Source organism: Dendrobium catenatum, unplaced genomic scaffold (genome assembly GCF_001605985.2).
Source record: "Dendrobium catenatum unplaced genomic scaffold, ASM160598v2 fragScaff_scaffold_716, whole genome shotgun sequence".
NCBI lineage: Eukaryota > Viridiplantae > Streptophyta > Magnoliopsida > Asparagales > Orchidaceae > Dendrobium > Dendrobium catenatum.
In genome coordinates, this window is record NW_021319178.1 from 19,615,538 (window position 1) to 19,638,732 (window position 23,195).

The window sequence follows — 23,195 nt, forward strand, 5'->3', positions numbered from 1 at the left end:
ACAACATACTACAAACAAAGCCCCAAAGCGACTTAAGGGAAACAAACTCCTAAGGCTAAGCCTAAAGCCAAACTCTCTTTTGTTTTATATTTACCCAACATTCTACATTTTTAGAAGTTAACATTAAATCAAGCTAACTCAAATAAGGAAATACTATTTTACTAAAAAGACACTAAAAGCTTCTAACCCGAAACTACTTAAAGCTTTAAACCCCAAAATTCATCTTTAGGAATAACAACTAATAGAATTTAATTCGAATAGGAAAGCACTAACTACCCCCCAAAAGACACTAAGAAATCCTACTACACAAATCCAATCATCAAATTATACCTCTTAAAATAAATTGCAAGGACTTTCCAAATGGGCTCCTACACGAAATTCTACCAGGAGGAAATCTACCAAAATCTCTTTTTTTTTTTTCGTATTTTGACACCAAAACTCTACAAAATCTCTACGAAATCTCCTACCAAAATTTCCTCTTTTGACATAAAATCCTACCCAACAACCCATAATCAAGTGCCTCCTTTCATTTGGAGTGGGGTAGAAAAACCCAAAGCTTTCCAACAAGAATGTTTTATAAAAACCCCTCATTGTAGAGCCATCATCATAAAATATTCACAAAAACTTTCGATAAAGCTTCTTGATGTAAAACAATTCGCAAAACTTTCTAACATCAAATCAAATATAAAAAAAAACAACTTGCAACCTCTTCATTATAAAAACCACTCATGAAATTTCTCAACCCAAAAATAACACCATCAAGTCAAGTATAGACGGAATATCATAAATGCAAACCCTTCTCAAAACAACATCATATTGAATCTACACAAATTTATTTGAAAGAGAAAATACATGAGAGCTCTTCTAAGAATAATTGCCAACAAGATATTTTTAAATATGCAAACCTACAAGTAATGCGATGAATTTCTTTTCAAGTCATACTTAAAGCAATAGGTTTACTCTCCAGAAACATTCCTTCAAATAAAAATCTCGAATGAGAAGGAAACAAAGAAAAAGAACTTGAACATTCAAGAGTGAACACACAAACTAATTCTACAAATTAACCACCAATATTAGAAACTCTAAGTTACTTCAAGTTATCATGCCTTCATAAACATAAAAGGGAAATAACATGTGTCATACACCTCATTGTTATCTTTCAAAAGATACACATAAAATTATTCAGGATAACATAAACTTAAAATAAAGAAAGTCCAACCACTTGCTAACATCACATTCGAACAAGTAGAAAAGGAATGGAATTCAATAGAGTATCCCAAAATCCACCAATACTCCCCTTATAGTCAAATAAGTTTCCAATAGTATGAGTAAAATTTCTTTGAAACCACGAGGCTACAAGAATACCAATTAGATGAATGACTCATACATAATCATCACTTATAGCATCATCAAAATGAAAAGGCGTGTTAACTTCTTTACATCAATCATAAAGCAAGCTATGTGCAAGCATGAAATTATGAAGTAAAAGCATATGTATCGATCACTAGAACCATGAATCTCCACTTGAAACATATGATTGGGTGATCTAAATATGCATGCAAGTTCTCAAGTTCAACCATTCTTTATGATCATTTTTCATTCAACATGCTCTTTAAACATTTCCCACGAAGTCAAAATGTAACATGGATGTGTGTTTTGATTCAAGTGTTATGTATAACAAATCTCTATTTTATTTAATCATTCCAACTCAAAGTTCTTGCCCATGCTTAAAGAAAGTATTCCGGCAATGTAAATAACCATGTTTTTTTTTAAAAAAAAAAAGACTCTTACGACTCAATACCTAAACCAAATACCTTTAGAGAAGGATAGAGATTTTCATGCAACTTCACCCCTTCTAAAGTTCAAGAAAGACATGCCGACACCACAACGCAATATTAAATGCATTCTATAGAAAAGCTCACATTTGGAACAAGGGACATAATAAACTTTTCTACAACTTCTATTTGATGTAAAAAAAAAAAAAAACATTGCTCCAACTTCCTTTCTCCTAATTACCTCATGAGACTAAACAAGAAGAGCAAAATCTAACCTCATATGAACCCTACTCTAGCAATTCCATAAGTTTTTCTAACACATACATTTCTCTTTCAACATGTAAGTGACAGATGTAAATAAAGAAGGGAATACATACCATACAATTGCATCCTTTCATTTTAGTTTACTCCACTATGATTAAAACATTGGAGTGTCCTGAATCATACCATGGCTTTATAGATCTAAGTTCATAACATGTATGTGCACCTTCCATTCTCACATGAAATCAGCAATTAAATTTCACATAGTTAACTTTCCTTCAATTGCATATCTAATCTAATTAACAGAGAGAATATCACTAGCATAAATATATGTATACCACAAGATACATGCTCTTGTGAACGTCAAATAACAATATCCATGGCCGACGCATAAAATGAAAAGATTAGATATTTTAGTTTAAATTATGATTTATAATTATTATGGAAATGAAATTCAAAATATCAAAAGAATAGAATAAGATAAAAAAAAACTGAAATTTATGGTTGAAAACAATCAAATACTATGGATATAATAAGTTCAAGTAGAGAAGCATGAAGAAGATATGAACACGTTTTTACTAACTAATTGACATCAGCTTCTTATCAATTAAACCTAAGACAAATAGTCAAGAAAGTAAAAGATGAGTAATAAATTTGTTTTTGTTTAATTCCACCGACTAGAACACATGCGAAGGGAATTAAAAGATGAAATAAAAAGAAGAGGAATCATTTAGAGTGAAATCCACGAAAAGAGACGGGCAGTTTTTTTCTTTTAGTCAAATAGATAATATGATATATATATATATTTTTAAATTCATATGATAAAAATAAAATAAAATGAAATAAAAACAAAACAAAACAAAATAAAATAAAATTCATTATCAGAATCAAGGCAAACGGATCTCACATAAAAAAAAAATATTCAGAAAATGACAATTTCATAAATGATCACATTAGCTTCACTTAGCATGATTTTTTTTTAGAATAATCTTTCACTTTAAGTCAACAAAATGATGCATATAGAGGATCATATGTAAGAATGCATTAATGAATTCTGCTTTACTGAGACTTAGACACAAAACACAAGAGCTGATGCATGATTGATGTCATCAGAGCATGATTTCATTTGAGTAAGAAACAAAACAAAACATAATGACAAGTATAAGAGATGATGCATATCTTATGTCACCAAAGCGTAATTGCTTTGTGTAAGAATCAAAATATTATGAGTTATCCGGAATGAAAAAGATAGCAAACGACAGACATCCTTTTTTTTTTTTAATGTATGTGAAGATATATATGAGCACATTTCTCTATGTGGTGATGAACACGATGCTTAATGAACACCATTATAACTTGGGTAAATAAAAAAGAAATTTCTGGTAAGGAAATCAATATACGATTCTATTAAAATGCCATTCAAATAATATACCTGTAGGTTGGAAACTGCTGCGGTGGAGATCAAGTAGACGGGATGGAGCAGCGTAGAGGAAGAAAAGGAGCGATCTGGGTCGGTCAGAACTGCCGTCGAGGCCGACGACGGGATTTTAAGGTGGAGATGGAAAAGCTTCGACCTTGCGAGAAGCTAGACAGCGTCAGGTGGGGCGACGAGCTCGGCTGAGTCCTCGTCTAGGTCTTGTGAACCAAGAGGTGTGGGGCGAGAACAGGGAGCCTTGCCAACTAGGGAAGACCGCCAGGGGTGTCTAGAGGATGGGAAGGCTGAACTTGACTTCGGTTTCTCTCGTTCCGAATGCCAGGGAGGGACTGCACTTTTTTTCCAATCCTTTGTTAAGGACAAAACATAACCAGGAAAAAGCAAGAGAAATCTGCCTTTTGCTGCTCGAGGGACGCCCTCCTGCGCAACCCAAACGTGGAAATAAGCTCTGTTTGCTGTCTCCGCCGAAAATCCTTCCGAATACTTCTCTAAAACGAGTATAGCACGCGACCGGGGTGCGAAGTAACGACAGGCTTCAGTCCTTGGTGAAATGGGGACCGTCGATCAAGTTTCTGGATTTAGGAATAAAATTCAAATTTTCAAGAAAGTTAAATGAGCCTGAATAGAAATTAGAATAAATTGACTTGGGCTAAACTTGACTCAAGCTAAGTCAATTTAAGTTTAAATGGGTTTGATCAATTTGATTAAATAAAACTAGACTCAAATTGCGATCGACTTGGGTCAATTTGGACTAGATTGGGTTCGACTCAACTCGAACAAGACCATTTAATAAAAATAAGCCCAAATTTATGCCGATTAAAATAAAACCGAGTTCGACGAGGCTCAATCGAATCGATCGAATGCACACGATAGCACTCGAGCGAAAATCGAGGTCAACACAAACAAATTCCAAATGAGGCATACTTATAGTTAAATTGAGCAGCTCGACGATATGAATTCAACGAGCCCAAGATCGTTGAAGTGATATCATTAAGACATCAAATGATCAATAAACGGACCACGATCAAATTGATCAATATCGGCCGTCTATTCAAACCACTCTCATCTTGATCTTGATCCTCCCCATATTTACAAGCTGTGCCACTCTAAAACATTATAAATATGCCCCCATTCTTCACATGAAGGGAGGAGTAATGGAGGAGAAGAATTAAGGGAAGAATTTGGGAGCTTGCTCATCCGTTGATCACCGCCAGAGTTCTTCCCAGCCACTGTCAGACTTCCACTTGTCCGCCGACCTCCCCATTTATTTACTATTAAAAAGTTATTAATTGACTATTAAAAAATTGATTATATTTGATCTTTTAAAAATGCTGGTTTCTCTATAATAATTTTATATTGATATTTACAGAAAATTACAGCCATTCCAACCTAACTCTAAGTCATAATAAAATCTGAAACAAGTTCAAGCAGCCACTAACTATGATCCATCTTGGACCATTTGCAGCTTAGGACTCTCTCACTAAAAAGTCAACTCAAAACACTTATTAGACCAGTCGTCAAAGAGTTGGCACTAATGCAATATTTAGTATTAAGATATTAAATGAGGTTGAGAGACTCATGAAGTATGACTACTTTGTAGCATTGATTCTAATCTCCTCCAATAAATAGGCCAGTGATCAATCACTTCCATACAAAACCTCTCTTTCTTAAATCAAATTTTGTTGACTTAGGTTTCATTTGGAACATAAAATTTTGTTGACTTAGGTTTCATATACTAAGTTAAGTGTTGCATATTAAGTTAAGTGTTGCAGAGATAAGGATGTTCAGGTGGATGAGTGGCTTTATTCTTAGAGATTGGATACGAAATGAGCATATACATGAAAAGGTTGGATTAGCTCCAGTGGAATATAAGATTAGAGAGAGTCATCTTAGATGGTTTGGTCACATAAAACAACGGCCTTCCGATGACCCGGTTAGGAAAGTTGAGGTATTAGATTTGACTTATGTTAAGAAAGGTAGAGATAGACCTAAAAAGACTTGGTTAGAAATTATTAGAAATGATCTTTGTTTATTAGAATTAAACGAGAATTTGACTTTTAACATGATACAATGGAGAAAAATGATTCATGTAGTTGAACACACATAGTGGGACAAAAGCTTGACGTTGTTGTTGTTGTTGTATGTTTCGTTTGGAACAGCTTCCTTATTGCTTTCTAAATCAAATGTTCAGTACAAAATTTTTTTATACTAGAAAATTTTCTACTATAAAACTGGTCTAGAAAGCGGTAAGGAAGTTGTACCCAACAAAATCTTAGTTCGATTCATCTTTCTTTATTCAATCCATTTTGAGCCAATTTTTAAACATTAATTATAAAAGACCTACTTTCTCTCTTTCTTCTTATTTCATTTCAACATTATATATTTCTCAACTATCTTCCATAAACAATTTTAGAGCCAAGTAGCCTACATCTACTATTTAATAAACAAATTTAGAGGATTATTAAAGTTTTAAAAAAAAGTCTTCTTTCTAAATTGATTACACTGAAGAGTATTGTAAATTTTCCCAACAATGAAGTGACATCTTACCTATCCATGAATTTTTATATGTTAATTAATGGGGTCTCTAATTAGAAAGAAGACTTTTTAATGCAAAGTGGCCATGATGCTATAACATAGAAGTTGAGGAGACGTCGTAAGCTTTATGTGAAGTTAGGTGAGGAGTTTGACCAACTGGCATACTTCAATGATTTTGGAGGCCATTACATGATATTATGCCTCCATAGATATCATGAAATGGTTCGTTGTTTTTTTGAATAGTCAAAAATTAGATTGCAGTTGAGGAAGATGACATAAGAAGAAACATATGTGGAATCATCCTGATAATGCGCCCAATTCTAGGGGTATCAATATTTGGCACGACACAAAAATCTGACTCAAATCTGATCCGAAAATTTTAAGTTAGACCCGACCGATTTCAAAATGGATTTGGTTAGGGTTAACATGGAAACCCATTTAAAACGAGCTGGCCGCGCTGTCCGAGCCCTCCTACACGTAACTACCGAGTTGCCCGCCCCTGTCGGGCTCGAGGCTGCCCACGCCCGAGCCTGTTAGAGTCATGTCCGAGCTGCCCGCCAGCGCCCGCGTCCATCCGTGCTCCAACCCGAGGCTGCCCACGACTGCTAGTCGGCGCTCGACGTTGCCTGTGCCCACCCGCATCGTGAAAGCCTCGGTGTCTAATAGATGTTGCTCTTTTATATTTTAGGATTGTTAAAGCCTTTACTTGCATTACAGTCAAAATGATGACATTTATATCAACATAATCATGTAAATATTTTTTTTACTAAATTGTAATTGACAGGAATTTGAATATTATAGAAAATTAAGAAGGTTATTTTGCTTGACATAGCATATCAATATCTACAACAAACCAGTACTAAATTTAGCTATGAGATATCCATTATGCTTGGCATTTTATTTTTTGATTCGAGTGAATAGCTTGTACAAATGAAACTATAAATATTGCAACAAAATTTAAAATAAGATGCATGGAGGGTAGGGAATCAAGCTATGAGTGAATAGCTTGTACAAATGAACCATAAATAATGCAACAAAAATCAAAATAAGATGCATGCAGGGTAGCGGATCAAGCTATAAGCTTTTTACGGGAAATATGATGTATAATATCCGTAAGGCCGAAGGTTAAGAACTCATGATAACACCTAAGAATAATTTTCCAACAATAATAACTACTTTTATTGATAACAATATGCATTTTAGAAAGGCGGACTATTTACTTAAAATATAATACAAATTAGTATTTATGAGATATTGAAAGATATTCTTCTTGTCCAATACTGATTGAGCATATAAGGAAATAATTATTACTATAGGAGTTAGGGGTACAAACGAGTCAAGCCGGCTCAGGCTCGACTCGTTAACAGGCTCGACTAGCCGAGCTTATCAAGCTCGCAAGTCGAGCTTGAACACCATTTCGAGCTCGAACAACCCTCTGCTCGGCTCGTGAGCTCATCGAGCAGCTCGTGACTGACACTGGTCGGCGGGAAAAAGAATTTGTGAGATCTTGCCGGCGGGAAAAAAATCGAGTAGCTTGAATGGACCGACTGACTGACATATGCTGCCGAAGAAGACGCAAACAAACGCAAACGTAGACGACGAAGACGGACGCTGGGAACTTCCTCTGACTCGAGCAAACGGGCCAACATGAATAGCTCGTGACTGGCGCTGGCGAAGAAGGAAGAGGCGAACGGACGAATTGTCCCTCGACGAGTGGCGATGGACTGACGGACGGACGTGATGCAGAGTGGCGACGGACTGGCGGACTTAGAGTTGCGACTTGCAACATACGCGACGGACGAACGCGTGGTGAGTGGCAACAGATGCGACGAACTTCAGTTCGTCGAGCCCTTTTTTCCCCTGTCGAGCTCGAGCTCGAACTCGATATTTGACAGTTAAGTTCGACTCGAACACGCCCTGACTCGACCTAATAGGAGTTAAAATTAAATTCATCAAGCATTTCCTATTCGAACCGAGGTCCTTATAGCAATAACCCAAATTTTGAAATTAATGCCTTTCAATAAGTCCTCTTAATAAAAATAAGCATTTTAGAAGGGCAGACTATTTCCTTAAAATACAATAGACCAAATTGAGTAATTATTAGAAATTGAAAGCCATGTTTGCTATCCAATATTTGGCGGAACATCTAAGAAAAGAGTATTAGGGCTATAATTAAATTCATCTAGCAATGCCCATTCCAACAATGGTCCCTAATTATGAGAATAAGAAGAGTTGAAAGATGAACTAGATCATGTTTTGATGGTCTAAAATTTGTAAATTTAGCATCGAGTTTCAATCTTTCTCTTTTTCTTCTTTCATGTTCTTTCTTATATCCGTTTATTTCCTTTTCATTCTCCTGAATTTCTCCCTTGTAACTCATCTCAAAAGGGCTGGGTGATTGATCCAGTTTGGTTAAGGTAAGCTCTTTACCAATTTAATTATGCTCTACTTGTTTCAATCTCCACGAATCAGCAAGTCTTCCTTCCATTAGAACTTCTAATCTCCACAAATCAGCAAGCCTCCCTGTCGTCATAAACTCTGCTAGGCCTTCCATAGCTTTGTCAGACTAGTTTACAACAGCCATAAATTTAAACTTAGTAGAGGTTGTCTAAAGGGTTAGTTTAGATGTCATGGTGCTAATCCTTCTTTCAAAGAGCAAACTTAAAATTTGGGCTGATCCCGATGTTTCTGATATAACATGCATTTTTGGAGCTCATTTGGTTGCTCATAGATAGAAAATATGTTTGAATTTTTATTTTTCATTGGTATGCAATTGTATTGCCATTAAAAGAGAAGGATAATACTAACTTAAGTTTTGTACAGATGAGGATTCTCAGGTGGATGAGTGATTTTACCTTAGAGATAGGATACTAAATCAGCATATACGTGAAAAGGTTGGAGTATCGCCAGTGGAAGATAAGATTAGAGAGAGTCGCCTTAGATGGTTTGGTCACATAAAATGACGGCCTTCTGATGACCTGGTTAGGAAAGTAGATGTATTAGATTTGACTTATGTTAAGAAAGGTAGAGGTAAACTTAAAAAGTCTTGGTTAGAAAAAATTAGAAATGATCTTTCTTTACTAAATTTAAACGAGAATTTGATTTTTAACATGACATAATGGAGAAAAAGGATTCATGTAGCCGACCCCACGTAGTGGGACAAAGGCTTGTTGTTGTTATTATTGTATTCGTATGAAATTGTATTACAATCTTAGGACTATTGAGAAGTTTAAAACTAATGATGATTTATAGATGGAGCTAGAAATTTCTTACTGTTTTTCAAAATATATTTTCTAACTTCAAACAACCAAATGGTACCATAAAAGGGATGAATCTTGAAAATTGAGATTGCCTATAATAAAATTAATGCAGAAATGTTTGTTAGATGCAAAGGATTCTTCATTTTACTTGAGAAAATTCATCTTATTCACACGCATGAACTACTGTGCTACAGGTGAGGCCCTATCCTCGCCGTTCCTTCACAGATGAAGAAAGCCAGTTATCTCTAAGCGAACTTGGCCTGACAAGCAAACAAGAAGCTTTGTTCCTGGAGCTAATATAATCCCTCTCTGCCATCTTTTGAATGATTATATTTATTTTCTTTTAGACCGAAAACTGTTTTCCAAATCCAATGTTCTGAAGATAGAAACGTCATATAGAGAAATTAGCTGATGCTTCCTCTGTGGAGGAAAAAAATGGCTGTTCTACCTCCACTTGATAGACTTTCACTGTGTTTTTTTCTTTTTTTCTTCTCTGTTTATTGTCATATTTGTGTGTTATAAGTTGGCTCTTTTGCTTCAGGAGATTTAAAAGAAACATAGAAAAGCTTCTCGCTCTGCTATTTCTTGTTCTGATCTGATTCTCGTTTTGTTATTTGTGTGATTGTTTGATGGGGATTGTGAGTTTTTTCTAGAATTTTTTTTTTTTTTAATTTGATGAGTGTGTTTGGATTTTTTTTTGATGTTTTATTTCTCAGATCATTATATTTTAATTTGATTTTTACTTTTTTACTGGCATTTAAAAACTTTTGTTATAAGAGGATATATTTTTCTGATAATAACTCTATTGTTGTTTTTACAAAAAAATTAGTAGTTGCATTAAACGAACCTTCAACAAAGCAAAACTTTTGTGCATTATTTGTTAAAATAATTTCTATTAAAATAAGCTATTAGAAATGTTTTAAGATAATTGCAAGATAAATTTCATTGATTGATTTTATATTATATTTATTTTGAAAAATTTAATGCCTATAAAATTTATTCTGAATAAATTTAAATTAAAAAGTCCTAGCTCAACTTGTTTTCATGATGAGTAAGTTTTTTTATTAAGGTTTTATTTGGGACAAATTTTTTTTATTGTTGTTTAAAATAATTTTTTGAATTAAAAATTTTTTAGTAGAAAGTTGATTTTTTTTTTGTTAAGGCTTTGTTTGGGGCGGCTTTATTACTGCTTCTTAAAACAATTTTTTAGTTAAAAAATTAAAAATTTTCTACTAAAAAGATGCTTTAAGAAGCAATAAAAAAGTCGTCCCAAATGAAGCCTAAGTCTAGAAAACTGATTTATAAAGCAGAAAGAAAGTTATCTCAAATGAAACTTAAATCTCAGTTGAGAGCTACTCCTTTGACTTAACACAGATTCAAGCTTTCTCTTTCTCTGGAGTAGAAACAGCATATTCCAAAAACTATTCTGTCTTATTATTGCTTTCACCTTCAGTCTAAGCAGTCATAAACCAAACAAAAACACAGAATAAAAGAGCAGAAACAAGACTCTAAACTTCTCATCCATTGTTCTCTTATTTTCCTCTGGTCCCTTCATCTCCCATGCACCTATAAACATAGAAACTAAAATTTTAGTCTCACCACCAACAAACGGTGAGAAAAAGTGAAAACTTAATCACTTACTGCATTTGAGCGGGGAGAGGCTACAAGTGCTGGTAAGTTTGGAGATTATGTCAAGTGCGTTGCAAAGGCAAGTAGGAGTTACTCCTTTGAGAGCATTGCATGGAGTTGGGGACGGCGAAGGTGGTATAGATCATGAGATTGCTCAAGTCGGTCGAGAAGTTTTGGGCACGACAGGTGGATCGATGGCGGTGAGGGATATGATTAGAAGAAGGCAAATTGAAAGAGTCTTCATTGTAGATGTTATGGAAGGTATTTAGTTATCAAATTTGCAGGTGAAATTATTTTGTGTGGATATGGGCGTCATCTAGAGGTGAATCAGAGCGCGCCACATCGCCCATTTGCTTTGTTCCACAGATGAGTACCAGGTGACGTGGCGAGCTTTGATTCGCCTCTGGACGATCCGGTGTCAACACAGAATAATTTCTCTATATTTAGAGGGTGTGGAGAGTGATTTCAAGTGACTTAACTAACTCGCTTGTGTTAAATGTGTGAATTAACAAAATTTTAATAATGATTTATGATTTTTTTTTTTGTTATAAGAATTTTAAAAACTATTCTTGTTTTCTAATACTTTATTTTATTATCTTCTATAAAATATCTTATATTTTGAAGAAATATCATAGTTCTAATTACTTGGAAGATGAAGAGCCATAAAATATAATATGAATTTATTGTTTTAAATAAGTAGCATATGAACTTACACTCAAATAGCTAATATTTTTATGAAATACAATTCCTCCTTTCATATTTTCTCACTAATTATAAAAAATATGCATAAATTTATCTCTCTTTTTTTTAACAAAACCTAATTTATATAAAAATCATTTATATTCATTATTTAAGTAATAAAATTTTTTGATATGTTTTTCTATTTTTATTTTCATTTTCTTACATTCATCACCATTACCCATTGCTCAATATTATTATTAAATTTTAAAATATGAATTTGTGTTAAATATTAAATTTAATATTTACCGTACAATATAATATTTTATAAAGTACAACATTTATTCATCATAATATTTTCAAGTACCAAAATTAATTTGGATCAAACTTGCAAGTAAATCTATCCATATTTAATAATTTTTTATAATAATTTTAATATTATTTGATTTAACTTTATTTAAATAATATTATTAGTCATTTGACTTATCATTATGCACTAAAACAAACTTATAAAAATTAAAGTTGATTTTTGTACTTTTTATCAAATAAAAGGGAAAGTTATAGAAGAAAAAAAAAACAAATTTTATAACTTATAAACTGCTTATTTTTAAATATTAATTCTTCTGCCATTTTTAAATATTTAAATAAAATTACAAACATGCCAATATAAGATGCTAATTATAAAGGTGTACTAAATTTACAAATAATACTAAATTTTAAAATAGTAATTTAAATATGTTTTAGGGCAAAAGTATTAAATCAAGAAGTTGAAGAGAATCCCAATTGATAAAAATATGAGGGAATGGACATGAGAAGATCTATTGAACGTAGTTCCTAGGCAATTCTTAACACTTCAGGTCGTCCACCTCGAATATTGATAAAGAATTTGACCTGCAATTTGAGTAAAATATTAAAATGCCTGAGAAGATTTAAACTTTTTATACAAATATTTATATTTTTATCCAATAATTTAAATAACACTTAATGGATTACACCAATTTTTATTAAAATCTATAAATTTAATTATGCTTAATAATTAAGTCAAATTGAGTACATCTATCAAATTATACAAACTGTTTAATGCTGACATTACATTCTTCACATTTCATATATATCAAACAAATAAGATAAGAAGAAAGATGTTTGCTTATAAGGTCCAAATATAGAAATAAGGAATGTGAGCAATTTTGTGCCGATCGGAGCCTCCATCCTCTCGATAGCGCTCCTTTAACTCTGGATGACATTCCCCCCAAATTCGTAGAGTTATCAAAGAGGGAGGAAGGTTCGGTAATTCCCGAAGCATAGGAACATTAGAAATAGATAGTTTCTCAAGTGAAGATAAGCTTTCCAGAAGTGAAACCACCTCATTTGGAAATGAAACCAACTCATCATTACCCCAAATAGACAGCTCCTTTAAGGAGGCGATACTTCTCAATGGCTCAATTAGCAACACCGATGGATCACTTATACCGAGATAGCTGAGCATGAGATGGCAATTATTAGTGCTCTCCACTTCTCGATATCTTCCCAGAGAGATCAGATTGGGGCACTTTATAATTCTCAAGTATCTTAGTGCTGCAAGTCTTGCTATTTCATCAGCCAGAGGAAGAGATGTAATGTTAGGACAGCGAGAGACCTTTAATGTTTGAAGGGGAATAGGATTTGAATTGCTACAAAAATTCAAAGTCGTCCACCCAATGTTTTCGATCCACAAGCTCTTGAGCTTAGGAGGCAAAGAGGGCAACTCTTTCAACTTCGAGCAGTTATCTAGTTCCAGGTGAATTAAGCAAGGAAAGAAACATCCATCTTCAGCAGCTACTCCTGCCTCAAACCAATCCTCCAATGCTTCTAATCTGTAAATTTGTAACACCTCTAGCAATGGAAAGGCACGGTATTTATCATTCCCATTAAATTTACTTTCCAGCCATTTTACTTTCGGCATGTTAGAAAGTGTCAGTGACTTGAGGAAGGGAAGTTGCCCGAAAGGAGGAAGAGTTTCCCACTCCAAGCAATCTTTCAATGAGATTGTCAAGGATCTTAGTGCTGCAAGTCTTGTTATTTCATCAGCCGGAGGAAGAGATGTAATGTTTGGACAGTCAAACACCTCTAATGATTGAAGGGGAATAGGATTTGAATTGCTACAAAAATCTAAAGTCGTCAACGCAATATTGTCATTTATTTTAAAGCTCTTGAGCTTAGGAGGAAAAGAGGGCAACTCTTTCAACTTCGGGCAGACAAATAGCTCCAGTTCAATTAAGCAAGGAAACAAACATCCATCTTCAGCAGCTACTCCTGCCTCAAACCAATCCTCTAATGCTTTTAATCTCTGAATACGTAAAACCTCTAGCACTGGAAAGGCATAGTATTTATCATTCCCATTAAATTTACTTTCGAGCCATTTTACTTTCGGCATCCTATAAAGTTCCAGTGACTTGAGGAAGGGAAGTTGCCCAAAAGGTGGAAGAGTTTCACACTCCAAGCAATCCATCAATACAATTTTCTCTATATTGAAGATCGGATTGACATTGTTCATCCATATTGCAGACCTTGCACCCATGTATCTCTTTATGCTCAGATTCCTTAGACATTTTGGTGGCTGAAGGTTGTCCAGCACGTTCTCATCTAAATCGATGTTCCTCGAATCACTGTTACTCCACCGTAAAGTTAGATCTGTGAGCCTCCTCTTGGCATATAATTTGGCACTACAAGCCTCTTCAGCATCCTTAACATTTTCAAGGCAATTGATTCCTAATTTGCAAAGTTCATTCATATTCTCCAGCTCTCCAATTCTATAACCACTCGCATCTCTAAGATCAAACATATTCAGTTCTTGAAGAAATTTTAGCTTCCCAATCCCACATATCGATGTACTACAATTACCTGGCAATTTCACATAACACAAATTAGAAAGGTTATTAATGCAACTTGGTAAAAAATCATCAACTTTAGGTGGCCTTGGCTCACATGAGCTACCATAGATTATGTATTGCAAGTGATAGAGATTACTTAGAAATCTTGGGAGCATAGTAAACTTCTCACCTCGAATATTCAAATATCGAAGATGTATCAAATTTCCAATCTCCTCCGGTATCATTTTTAAGCCTGTTGAAGAATGTATGTATAATAAACGTAGGCTTCTCCATGTTTTGAATATTTCAATAAGTACGCTGATATCCTGATTAGAAGCTTCATCGAATAAGAAAAGAGAATGCAAATATTTAAACTGCCCAATCTTTTTTATGATGTCTGGATTTATAGTTTGAACAGACAAGTGTCGAAGAGTCTTAGGAATTATAGAGGGCAGCTTCATACCATCCTCAACTCTTAAACATTCATACATGGAAACTGATTGTGCCAATTCATGTATTAAATCATGCATCTTGTAGCATTGTTCAAAATCCTGAAACTTATCAAATAAAGATTTTTTAACCAAAACATCAAAATACATTCCTCCAATATCCTCCATAGTCCATTCTTGATCATGAGGTTGCTGAATGAAACCCAATGCAATCCACATTTTTACTAAATCATCTTTATCAAACACGTAATCTTGGTTGAATATAGAACAAAATGCGAAACAATTTTGTAGATGTTTTGGGAGGAACATATAGCTCAATCTTAAAATGAGAAAGATGTCATTCTGACCCAATTTTGAACTTACAAAATCACTATTTAAAACTTTTGTCCAATGTCTTTCATCCAAGTTAGAATTCAAAACACCACCGATAACTTTTGCAGCCAATGGAGATCCTGAAAGCTTTTTAACTATCTCTCCAGCAATGGATCTTAATCTTTTATAATCATTAGGATTCTCCACATCAGCAAATGCATGAGAGTTGAGGAGCTGCAAACACTGATCTTCCTCCAAGCCCTTTAATCTAAATATTTCCGTCTTCTTTTTTATGACCTTTGCAATCATCATTGCAACCGAGTCCATTCGAGTTGTTATCAAAATTCCACTACCAATTTTCCCATAAGCTAGAGGGGCGAACACCTTCTCCCATTTGCTGATATCCTGCTTCTTCTCGTCCTCCTCCCAAATGTCATCCAGAATAAGTAAGAACTTTTTGGACATAATCTCAGTCCTAAGACTATTTTGAAGTTCATCAAGTGATTCGTCCAAACGAGGCCTCTCCTTCTTAAGAGTTGATAGCATATCTGCAATGACTTTTTTCACATCGAAGTTGTTGGAAACACAAACCCACATTTTCAGATCAAAAAATTCCTTCGTCATTTCATCTTCATAGACGTGTTGCAATAGAGTTGTTTTCCCCATACCACCATGGCCCACTATAGATAGAAGAGAAATGTTTCCGTCCCGATGCTCATTTGATAGCTTCTTCAACCACTGCACAACAGATTCCTTATCCTTGCCCCGCCCAATGAGATCATTTGTAGTTGTCAAGGATCCTGTTTCACGTGCTTTGAAGAAATCAACCTCCTGCTCCTTTTGTTCCTGCTTTGCGCTGTCTAAAAGATGAAGGAAAGTAGTAACATCAGCCGAAACTTTATCAAGTTTCTGTACAGCATCCTCCAGTCGCTTCAAGTTGGGATCTCTTTTGATAACACGCTCGCCAATTTTGAGAATTTTACGAGGAATTTCAAATAGGAAGCTCGTGAACTTTCTTTTCTGATCATATTAGTTAGAAATAGATTATCAAATAAATAAATATATTCGCGAGCAGAATCAAATAGGAAGCACGCGGTGGCGGAACGCACCTTTGTTTCTTCCGTGTTTTTGGTGAGCTGTTCTTTATGCTTGATGTACTCCAACTCATCGAGCACATCCTCTGCCTCATCAATAGCATCTCGCAGCTGCCATATCCATTTGTTTATAGGGTGGTTCTGATCGCTAATTTGTGCTTCGTTAGCGGCAAAGACGACAGCTTGGATCTTCGGGTGATTCTGTCGCAGCCTTTCAAGCTCCTCCTTCATGCCTGTCTGCCATCTGAATTGATCTTTAAGGTAATCTTTACTGTAATCTTCAAAGTAATCAGAGCAAGTGTTGATGATCTTTTCCATGATTGGACCAACAAACCATTCCGCCATGGCATAGATGATCAAGGTAGAGAGAGAAGAACAACTGAACTGTAAGAGAAACAGAGATTGATTGGAAGAGATAAAGATTAGATGAAGCTGCAATCACTTTCCTTTCTTTATTAGATAGAAAATAAATTATGTAACAATTTATTTATGATGCTCATAAATAAAAAAAAATTATAGCATAAACATACATAATATGTTTTTTATTTATTAACAAAATGAAATAATAATTAACACCCATTCTAAAATGTTCAAGGGACAAAGGGCCAGCTCGCCCCAACTTTATAAAAGAAAAAGTGTGTGTTGACTATTGAGGGCTGCAGCACTTAAAGCAATAATAGTTAACAGAGATATAGTGAGTGGGCTTCCTTTAGAAAAAGTAAATAAATAAAAAGAATGGGAGTTGCCATCCCTTTAGTTCCTGCAGCCATTAGCTTAAATAAATATATATATTCTCTTCATAATTATACACGCACTTTCTTTCTTTTTTGGACATTTAATTTATTGGTTTAAAAATTCAGGCCCGACCTCTTTGTTGGCACGCTTTCTTCTTTTCAAGTCATCAAAAAAAGTTTGAACGCTTATGTTTCAAGGTAAATTTTTAGAAGGTAAATTGAGTTTTAAATAAGATACTACCAAGAGATTTTATCCCCATTTTACGAGAACTTTTTGATTTGAGTTCTTATTTCCTATAGGCACAAGCCCCTATAGTTGATTACCCCTCTCGATAACAAGGGAGAACTTTTGATTAAGGCTAGTCGTCAAATGGTGCACATGAAGGGGTTGTTTGGCTACAAGTAGGATTTAACTCAAGTAGTATTTGATAATTCTTATAAATTTAGATTTAGTAAAATTTTGATAGGATTTATGTGAACTAAACTCTTAAATACTGAGGCATCAGTTTTTCGTGTGATTGTTAAAATTTTATTATAAACTCTAAAAGTTAAATGTGATCGTATGGGAGCACTCCTTGGATGGATGGCCTTTTAGGTAGTTGCACTAAGGCCTCGTTTGGGACGACTTTCTTACTGTTTCTTAAAGCAGCTTTCTAGTAAAAAAAAATTTGTACTAAAAAGATACTCTAAGAAAAAGTAAAAAATTTGTACTAGTTTCAATTTAATAATTAAGTCAATAAATTCAAAAATTAGTTGATTAGCTTGTGCAACTAACAACAACAATCTAGTGGATTAATATTCAAAGATCTACTGTTGCAATTTCAAACTCAAAAGCATAAAATCAAAATTAAATATAATTATTTCATTTTAAAAAATAAATAAGAAATTAAAAAGAACTATTTAGATTTCAGTTGTAAATAATCCACCACATATGTAACGAAATGTTAAAAAAAGAGGATATATTTACATATATAGGGATCATCAAGGAATACATAAATAAAATTGAGTACATCGACCAAATTATACAAATGTTTGATGCTGACATTGCATTCTTCACATTTCATATATATCAAACAAATAAGATAAGAAGAAAGAAGTTTGGAGCTTACGTATTTTGAAACTTTCATTAAAGTAGTCGGACCTATTAACAAATAGAGATATTGGGAATGTGAGCAATCTTGTGGCGATCGGAGCCTCCATCCTTTCGATAGCGCTCCTTTAACTCTGGATGACATCCCTCAATTATTAGTTTAATCAAAGAGGGAGGAAGGTTCGGTAATTCCCGAAGCATAGGAACGTTCCCAGTTTGTAGAACCTGAAGTGAAGATAAGCTTTCCAAGGAGGAAGGAAGAGACTCTAAGGATTTCAACCTAAAAAATTTCAGCTCAGAAAGAGAAGACCTAACATTCAGAAACCACTGCTCCGCCTCATTTGGAAATGAAACCACCTCATCATTATCCGAAATAGACAGCTTTTTTAAGGAGGCGATACTTCTCAATGGCTCCATTAGCAACACCGATGGATCACTTATATAGAGTTCGCTGAGCATGAGATGGCAATTATTAGTGGTCTCCACTTGTCGATATCTTCCGAGAGAGATCAGATTGGGGCACTTTACAATTAACAATTCTCTTAGTGCTGCAAGTCTTGCTATTTCATCAGCCAGAGGAAGATATGTAATGTTTGGACAGTGCAGGACCCATAATGTTTCAAGGGGAATAGGATTTGAATTGCTACAAAAATTCAAAGTCGTCCACCCAGTGCTTTGTATCTGCAAGATCTTGAGCACAGAAGGCAAAGAGGGCAACTCTTTCAACTTCGGGCAGTTACGTACCTTCAGTTGAATTAAGCAAGGAAACAAACATCCATCTTCAGCAGCTACTCCTGCCTCAAACCAATCCTCCAATACTTCTAAATCGTAAATACATAACACCTCTAGCAATGGAAAGGCATGGTATTTAGCATTCCCATTAAATTTACTTTCGAGCCATTTTACTTTCGGCATGTTTTCAAGTTCCAGTGACTTGAGGAAGGGAAGTTGCCCGAAAGGAGGAAGAGTTTCCCACTCCAAGCAATCTGACAAGTTAATTTTCTCTAAATTGGATATACCGTTGACATTGTTCATCCATATCGCAGACCTTGCACCCATGTATCTCTCTATCCTCAAATTCCTTAGACATTTTGGTGGCTGAAGGTTGTCGAGCACATTCTCATCTAAATCAATGTTCCTCGAATCAGTGTTACTCCACCGTAAAGTTAGATCTGTGAGCCTCCTCTTGGCACATAATTTGGCACTACAAGCCTCTTCAGCATCGTTAACATTTTCAAGGCAATTGATTCCTAATTTGCAAAGTTCATTCATATTCTCCATCTCTCCAATTCTATAACCACTCGCATCTCTAAGATCAAACATATTCAGTTCTTGAAGAGATTTTAACTTTCCAATCCCACATAATGATGAACTACAAATACCTGGCAATTTCACATAACACAAGTTAGAAAGGTTATTAATGCAACTTAGTAAAAAATCATCAACTTTAGATGGCCTTGGCTCACATGAGCTACCATAGATTATGTATTGCAATTGATAGAGATTACTTAGAAATCTTGGGAGCATAGTAAACTTCTCACCTCGAATATTAAAATATTTAAGATGTATCAAATTTCCGATCTCCTGAATAGGTATTATTTTCAAGCCTTTTGGAGCCCATATGAATAATAAGCGTAGGCTTCTCAATGCTTTGAATATTTCAATAAGTGCACTGCAGAGATCCTGATTAGAAGCTTCAATGAACAAGAAAAGAGAACGCAAATATTTAAACTGCCCAATCTTTTTTATGATATCTGGATTTGTAGTTTTAACAAACAAATGTCGAAGAGTCTTAGGAATTATAGAAGGCAACTTTATACCATCCTCAACTCTTAAACATTCATGCATGGAAACTGATTGTGCCAATTCATGTATTAAATCATGCATCTTGTAGTAGTATTGTCCTATTGGATCCTCAAACTTATCAAAGAAAGATTTTTTAACCAAAACATCAAAGTACATTCCTCCAACATCCTCCATAGTGCATTCTTGATCATGAGGTTGCTGAATGAAACCCAACACAATCCACATTTGGACTAAATGATCTTTATTAAACCCATAATCTTGATGAAATATGGAACAAAATGCAAAACAATTTTGTAGATATTTTGGGAGGAACATATAGCTCAATCTTAAAATGAGAAAGATGTCATCCTCGCCCAATTTTGAACTTACAAAATCACTATTTAAAACTTTTGTCCAATGTCTTTCATCCAAGCTAGAATTCAAAACACCACCGATGACCTTTGCAGCCAAAGGAGACCCAGAAAGCTTTTTAACTATCTCTCCAGAAATGGATCTTAATCTTTCATTAGGATTCGCTACATCAGCAAATGCATGAGAGTTGAGTAGCTGCAAACACTGATCTTCCTCCAAGCCCCGTAATTGAAATCTTTCCTTCTCCTGTTTAATGACCTTTGCAATCATAGTTGCAACTGAGTCCATTCGAGTTGTTACCAAAATTCGACTACCAATTTCCCCATAAGCCAGAGGGGCCAATACCTTCTCCCATTTTCTGATATCCTGGTTCTCCTCCTCCTCCCAAATGTCATCCAGCACTAGTAAGAACTTTTTGGACATAATCTCAGTACGAAAACTATCTTGAAGTGCCTCAAGTGTCTCCAAACTAGGCCTCACCTTCTTAAGAGATTCCAACATATCTGCAATGACTTTTTTCACATCAAAGTTGTTGGAAACGCAAACCCACAGTTTCAGATCAAAAAATTCCTTCCTCATTTCTTCTTCATAGACATATTGCAAGAGAGTTGTCTTTCCCATACCACCATGGCCCACTATAGATAGAAGAGAAATGTTTCTGTACAAATCAGTTCCCCGATGCTCATTTGATGGCTTCCTCAACCACTGCATAACAAACTCCTTAGCTTCGCCTCTACCGATGAGATCATTTGTAGTAGGCAAGGATCCTGTTTCGCGTGCTTTGTAGAAATCAACCTCCTGCTCCTTCTGTTCCTGCTTGGCGCTGTCTAAAAGATTAAGGAAAGTAGTAACATCAGCCGAAACTTTATCAAGTTTCTGCACAGCCTTGACCAGTCGCTTCAAGTTGGGATCCCTTTTGAGAGCACGTTTGCCAAATTTGGCAAGTTTTTTCTTCATGGATTTCAACTGTTTTTCAAGTAGGAATTTCAAATAGGAAGCTGATGAGCTTTCTTTTCCGATAAATTATCAAATAAAAAAATAAATATATTCGCGAGCAGAATCAAGTGGCGGAACACACCTTTGTTTCTTCCGAGTTTTTGGGGAGCTGTTCTTTATGCTTCATGTAGTCAAACTCATCGAGCACATCATTTGCCTCATCAATAGCATCTCGCAGCTGCCATATCCATTTGTTCAGAGCCCTGTTTTTATCGCTAATTTGTGCTTGGTTAGCAGCAAAGACGACAGCTTGGATCTTGGGGTGGTTTTGTCGCAGGCTTTCAAGCTCCTTCTTCATGCCCGTCTGCCATCCGACTTGCTCTTCCAGGTAATCAAAGCAAGCGTTGATGATCTTCTCCATGATTGGACCAACAAACCATTCCGCCGCCATGGCACCGATGATCGAGGTAGTGAGAGCAGAACAACTGAACGGTAGGAGAAACGGAGATTGATGGGAAAAGATGAAGATTAGATACTCTCTAATAATTGACACAGAGAGAGAGAAGACGAAGCTGCCGACGACTGAAAGTCTCCGCAACTCAAGTAAACGGACTAACGGAGTAAGAGAGAAAACGAAGCTGCCGCGTAGTCGTAACTTGCGGTCTGAAAGTCTCCGTTTTAAAATAAGAAAATGTATGTATTTTAATATAAATGAATTCTTCCGCTTCATCAGTGATTTTATTCATAACATATTCAAATTCAACGAGAAGAATGATAAATAAATGGCTTTTACATAATCTAAAGACTATCCTCTTTAGGATGAGTTTGCTTCCACTGAGTTTAAAATTTACTCATAACACAACTCTCCTTGGCCTATTGATTGAGAGCTTAGGCTTCCAACTAAGTGGTCCAAGGTTCGAGTCCATGTGTATGCGGTGTGTATGAGTTTGCCTTAAATGGCCTAAATGTCCCAAAAAAAAATTTACTCATAATAAGTTGCTTTTTATTTGACAAGCACTAGCGGAGCTACTGAAGCCTTCGAGGTAGCATCAAGCAAGCAAATCAAAATTTGAAAAAAAAAAAACTTTATTGAACATTTTTCTACCTTTGTTGCAAGCTTCCCTATTAGACATTAATAATGAATTGATGGCATTAAAGTCCAAGGAAGTCACACGCAGAAAGCCTTAGCTGTCTTCCATTTTTTTTTGGACATTTAGGTCATTTAAGACAAACTCATAGACATAACACATAAATATAGACTCGAATATTGGATATCTTAGTTGGAAGCCTAAGCTCTCAACTAATAAGCCAAAAAGAATTGTGTCTATCTTCCCCTTAGGAATCTTGCTTTTTCACAAAGCTCCAAAAGTACATCACCTGCACATTCATTACTTTGTCTGCCACATAGTATGGCAAAATTTTGAGAAGGTTCACAGTTTTAAATTTTTTTTTTTTTTTTTTTGGAAAATATGGGCAACGGCCTTTTTATTAAAATAAATTAGTTACATGTAAGAAAAATAATAATAAAGGAAAAACTTACTCAAAAAGTCAAGGCCCAAAAAAAGAGAAGAAGAACAAAATCCCCAATACAGAAAAGCAACCAAAATAAAATAAACAAGCAAAAAACTTCAGGGCTGAACTTACTTCAGGGAGAACCAAAATTCTGCCCTCCAAAAGAGAAAATTACAATCCAATCATCCTAGCCCAATTTCCAGCAAAAATTAATCAATGATTCCACAAAACTGTAGAAAAACCGATTAAGAATAGGAATATAATATTAAATAAATTTTAAAAAAGAGCATATAAGTATACTTGAATTGTGTTTTTAAAGAAAAAAATTTCTAAGGAAAATGCGAACCTTCATTACGTTTTCCTCCGAAGATGTGATATTGCACTGCATTTTCAATGAAAACTCTAATGTCCATTGCTTTTTCTTTTTGCATTTTCGACTGCTTCAAGTGGTGTTGAAAATATAATTTATTTATATGGTTTTTAAAGAAA

At 34.9% G+C, this 23,195-nt stretch overlaps 2 protein-coding genes across 4 annotated transcripts in view; one reads left to right on the forward strand and one right to left on the reverse strand.

Moving 5' to 3' along the window:
* Window positions 1-9,857, forward strand: part of LOC110107006 (plant UBX domain-containing protein 8) — a 46,069-nt gene extending 36,212 nt beyond the window's left edge. For both annotated transcript variants that reach the window (XM_028696169.1, XM_028696170.1), the window contains exon 11: window positions 9,461-9,857. In XM_028696169.1, coding sequence (XP_028552002.1) covers window positions 9,461-9,568 — 108 coding nt within the window. In that variant the 3' untranslated portion in view covers window positions 9,569-9,857. The remainder of the gene's footprint in view (window positions 1-9,460) is intronic.
* A 2,732-nt stretch (window positions 9,858-12,589) lies between these two features.
* Window positions 12,590-21,273, reverse strand: LOC110099247 (putative disease resistance protein RGA4). Of its 2 annotated transcripts, none has more exons than XM_028696171.1 (3): window positions 20,913-21,273; window positions 14,613-15,882; window positions 12,590-14,453 (listed from the first exon to the last, which is right to left on the reverse strand). In XM_028696171.1, exons 1-3 carry the CDS (start codon window positions 21,213-21,215, stop codon window positions 12,721-12,723), a joined length of 3,306 nt encoding a protein of 1,101 aa, XP_028552004.1. In that variant the 5' UTR covers window positions 21,216-21,273; the 3' UTR covers window positions 12,590-12,720. The 2 variants fall into 2 exon arrangements, with proteins under 2 accessions (XP_028552004.1, XP_020681990.1); XM_020826331.2 differs by lacking the exon at window positions 20,913-21,273 and adding an exon at window positions 16,293-16,706 and having other exon boundaries at window positions 14,613-16,203.
* Window positions 21,274-23,195: the final 1,922 nt, after the last annotated feature.

Coding starts and splice junctions, on each gene's coding strand:
- LOC110099247 (XM_020826331.2), bottom strand. CDS start 16,622: ATGGCGGAATGGTTTGTTGGTCCAATCATGGAAAAGATCATCAACACT. Junction 16,204..16,292: donor AAAACACGGAAGAAACAAAG/GTGCGTTCCGCC, acceptor TAATATGATCAG/AAAAGAAAGTTCACGAGCTT. Junction 14,454..14,612: donor TCGATATTTGAATATTCGAG/GTGAGAAGTTTA, acceptor TGAAATTGCCAG/GTAATTGTAGTACATCGATA.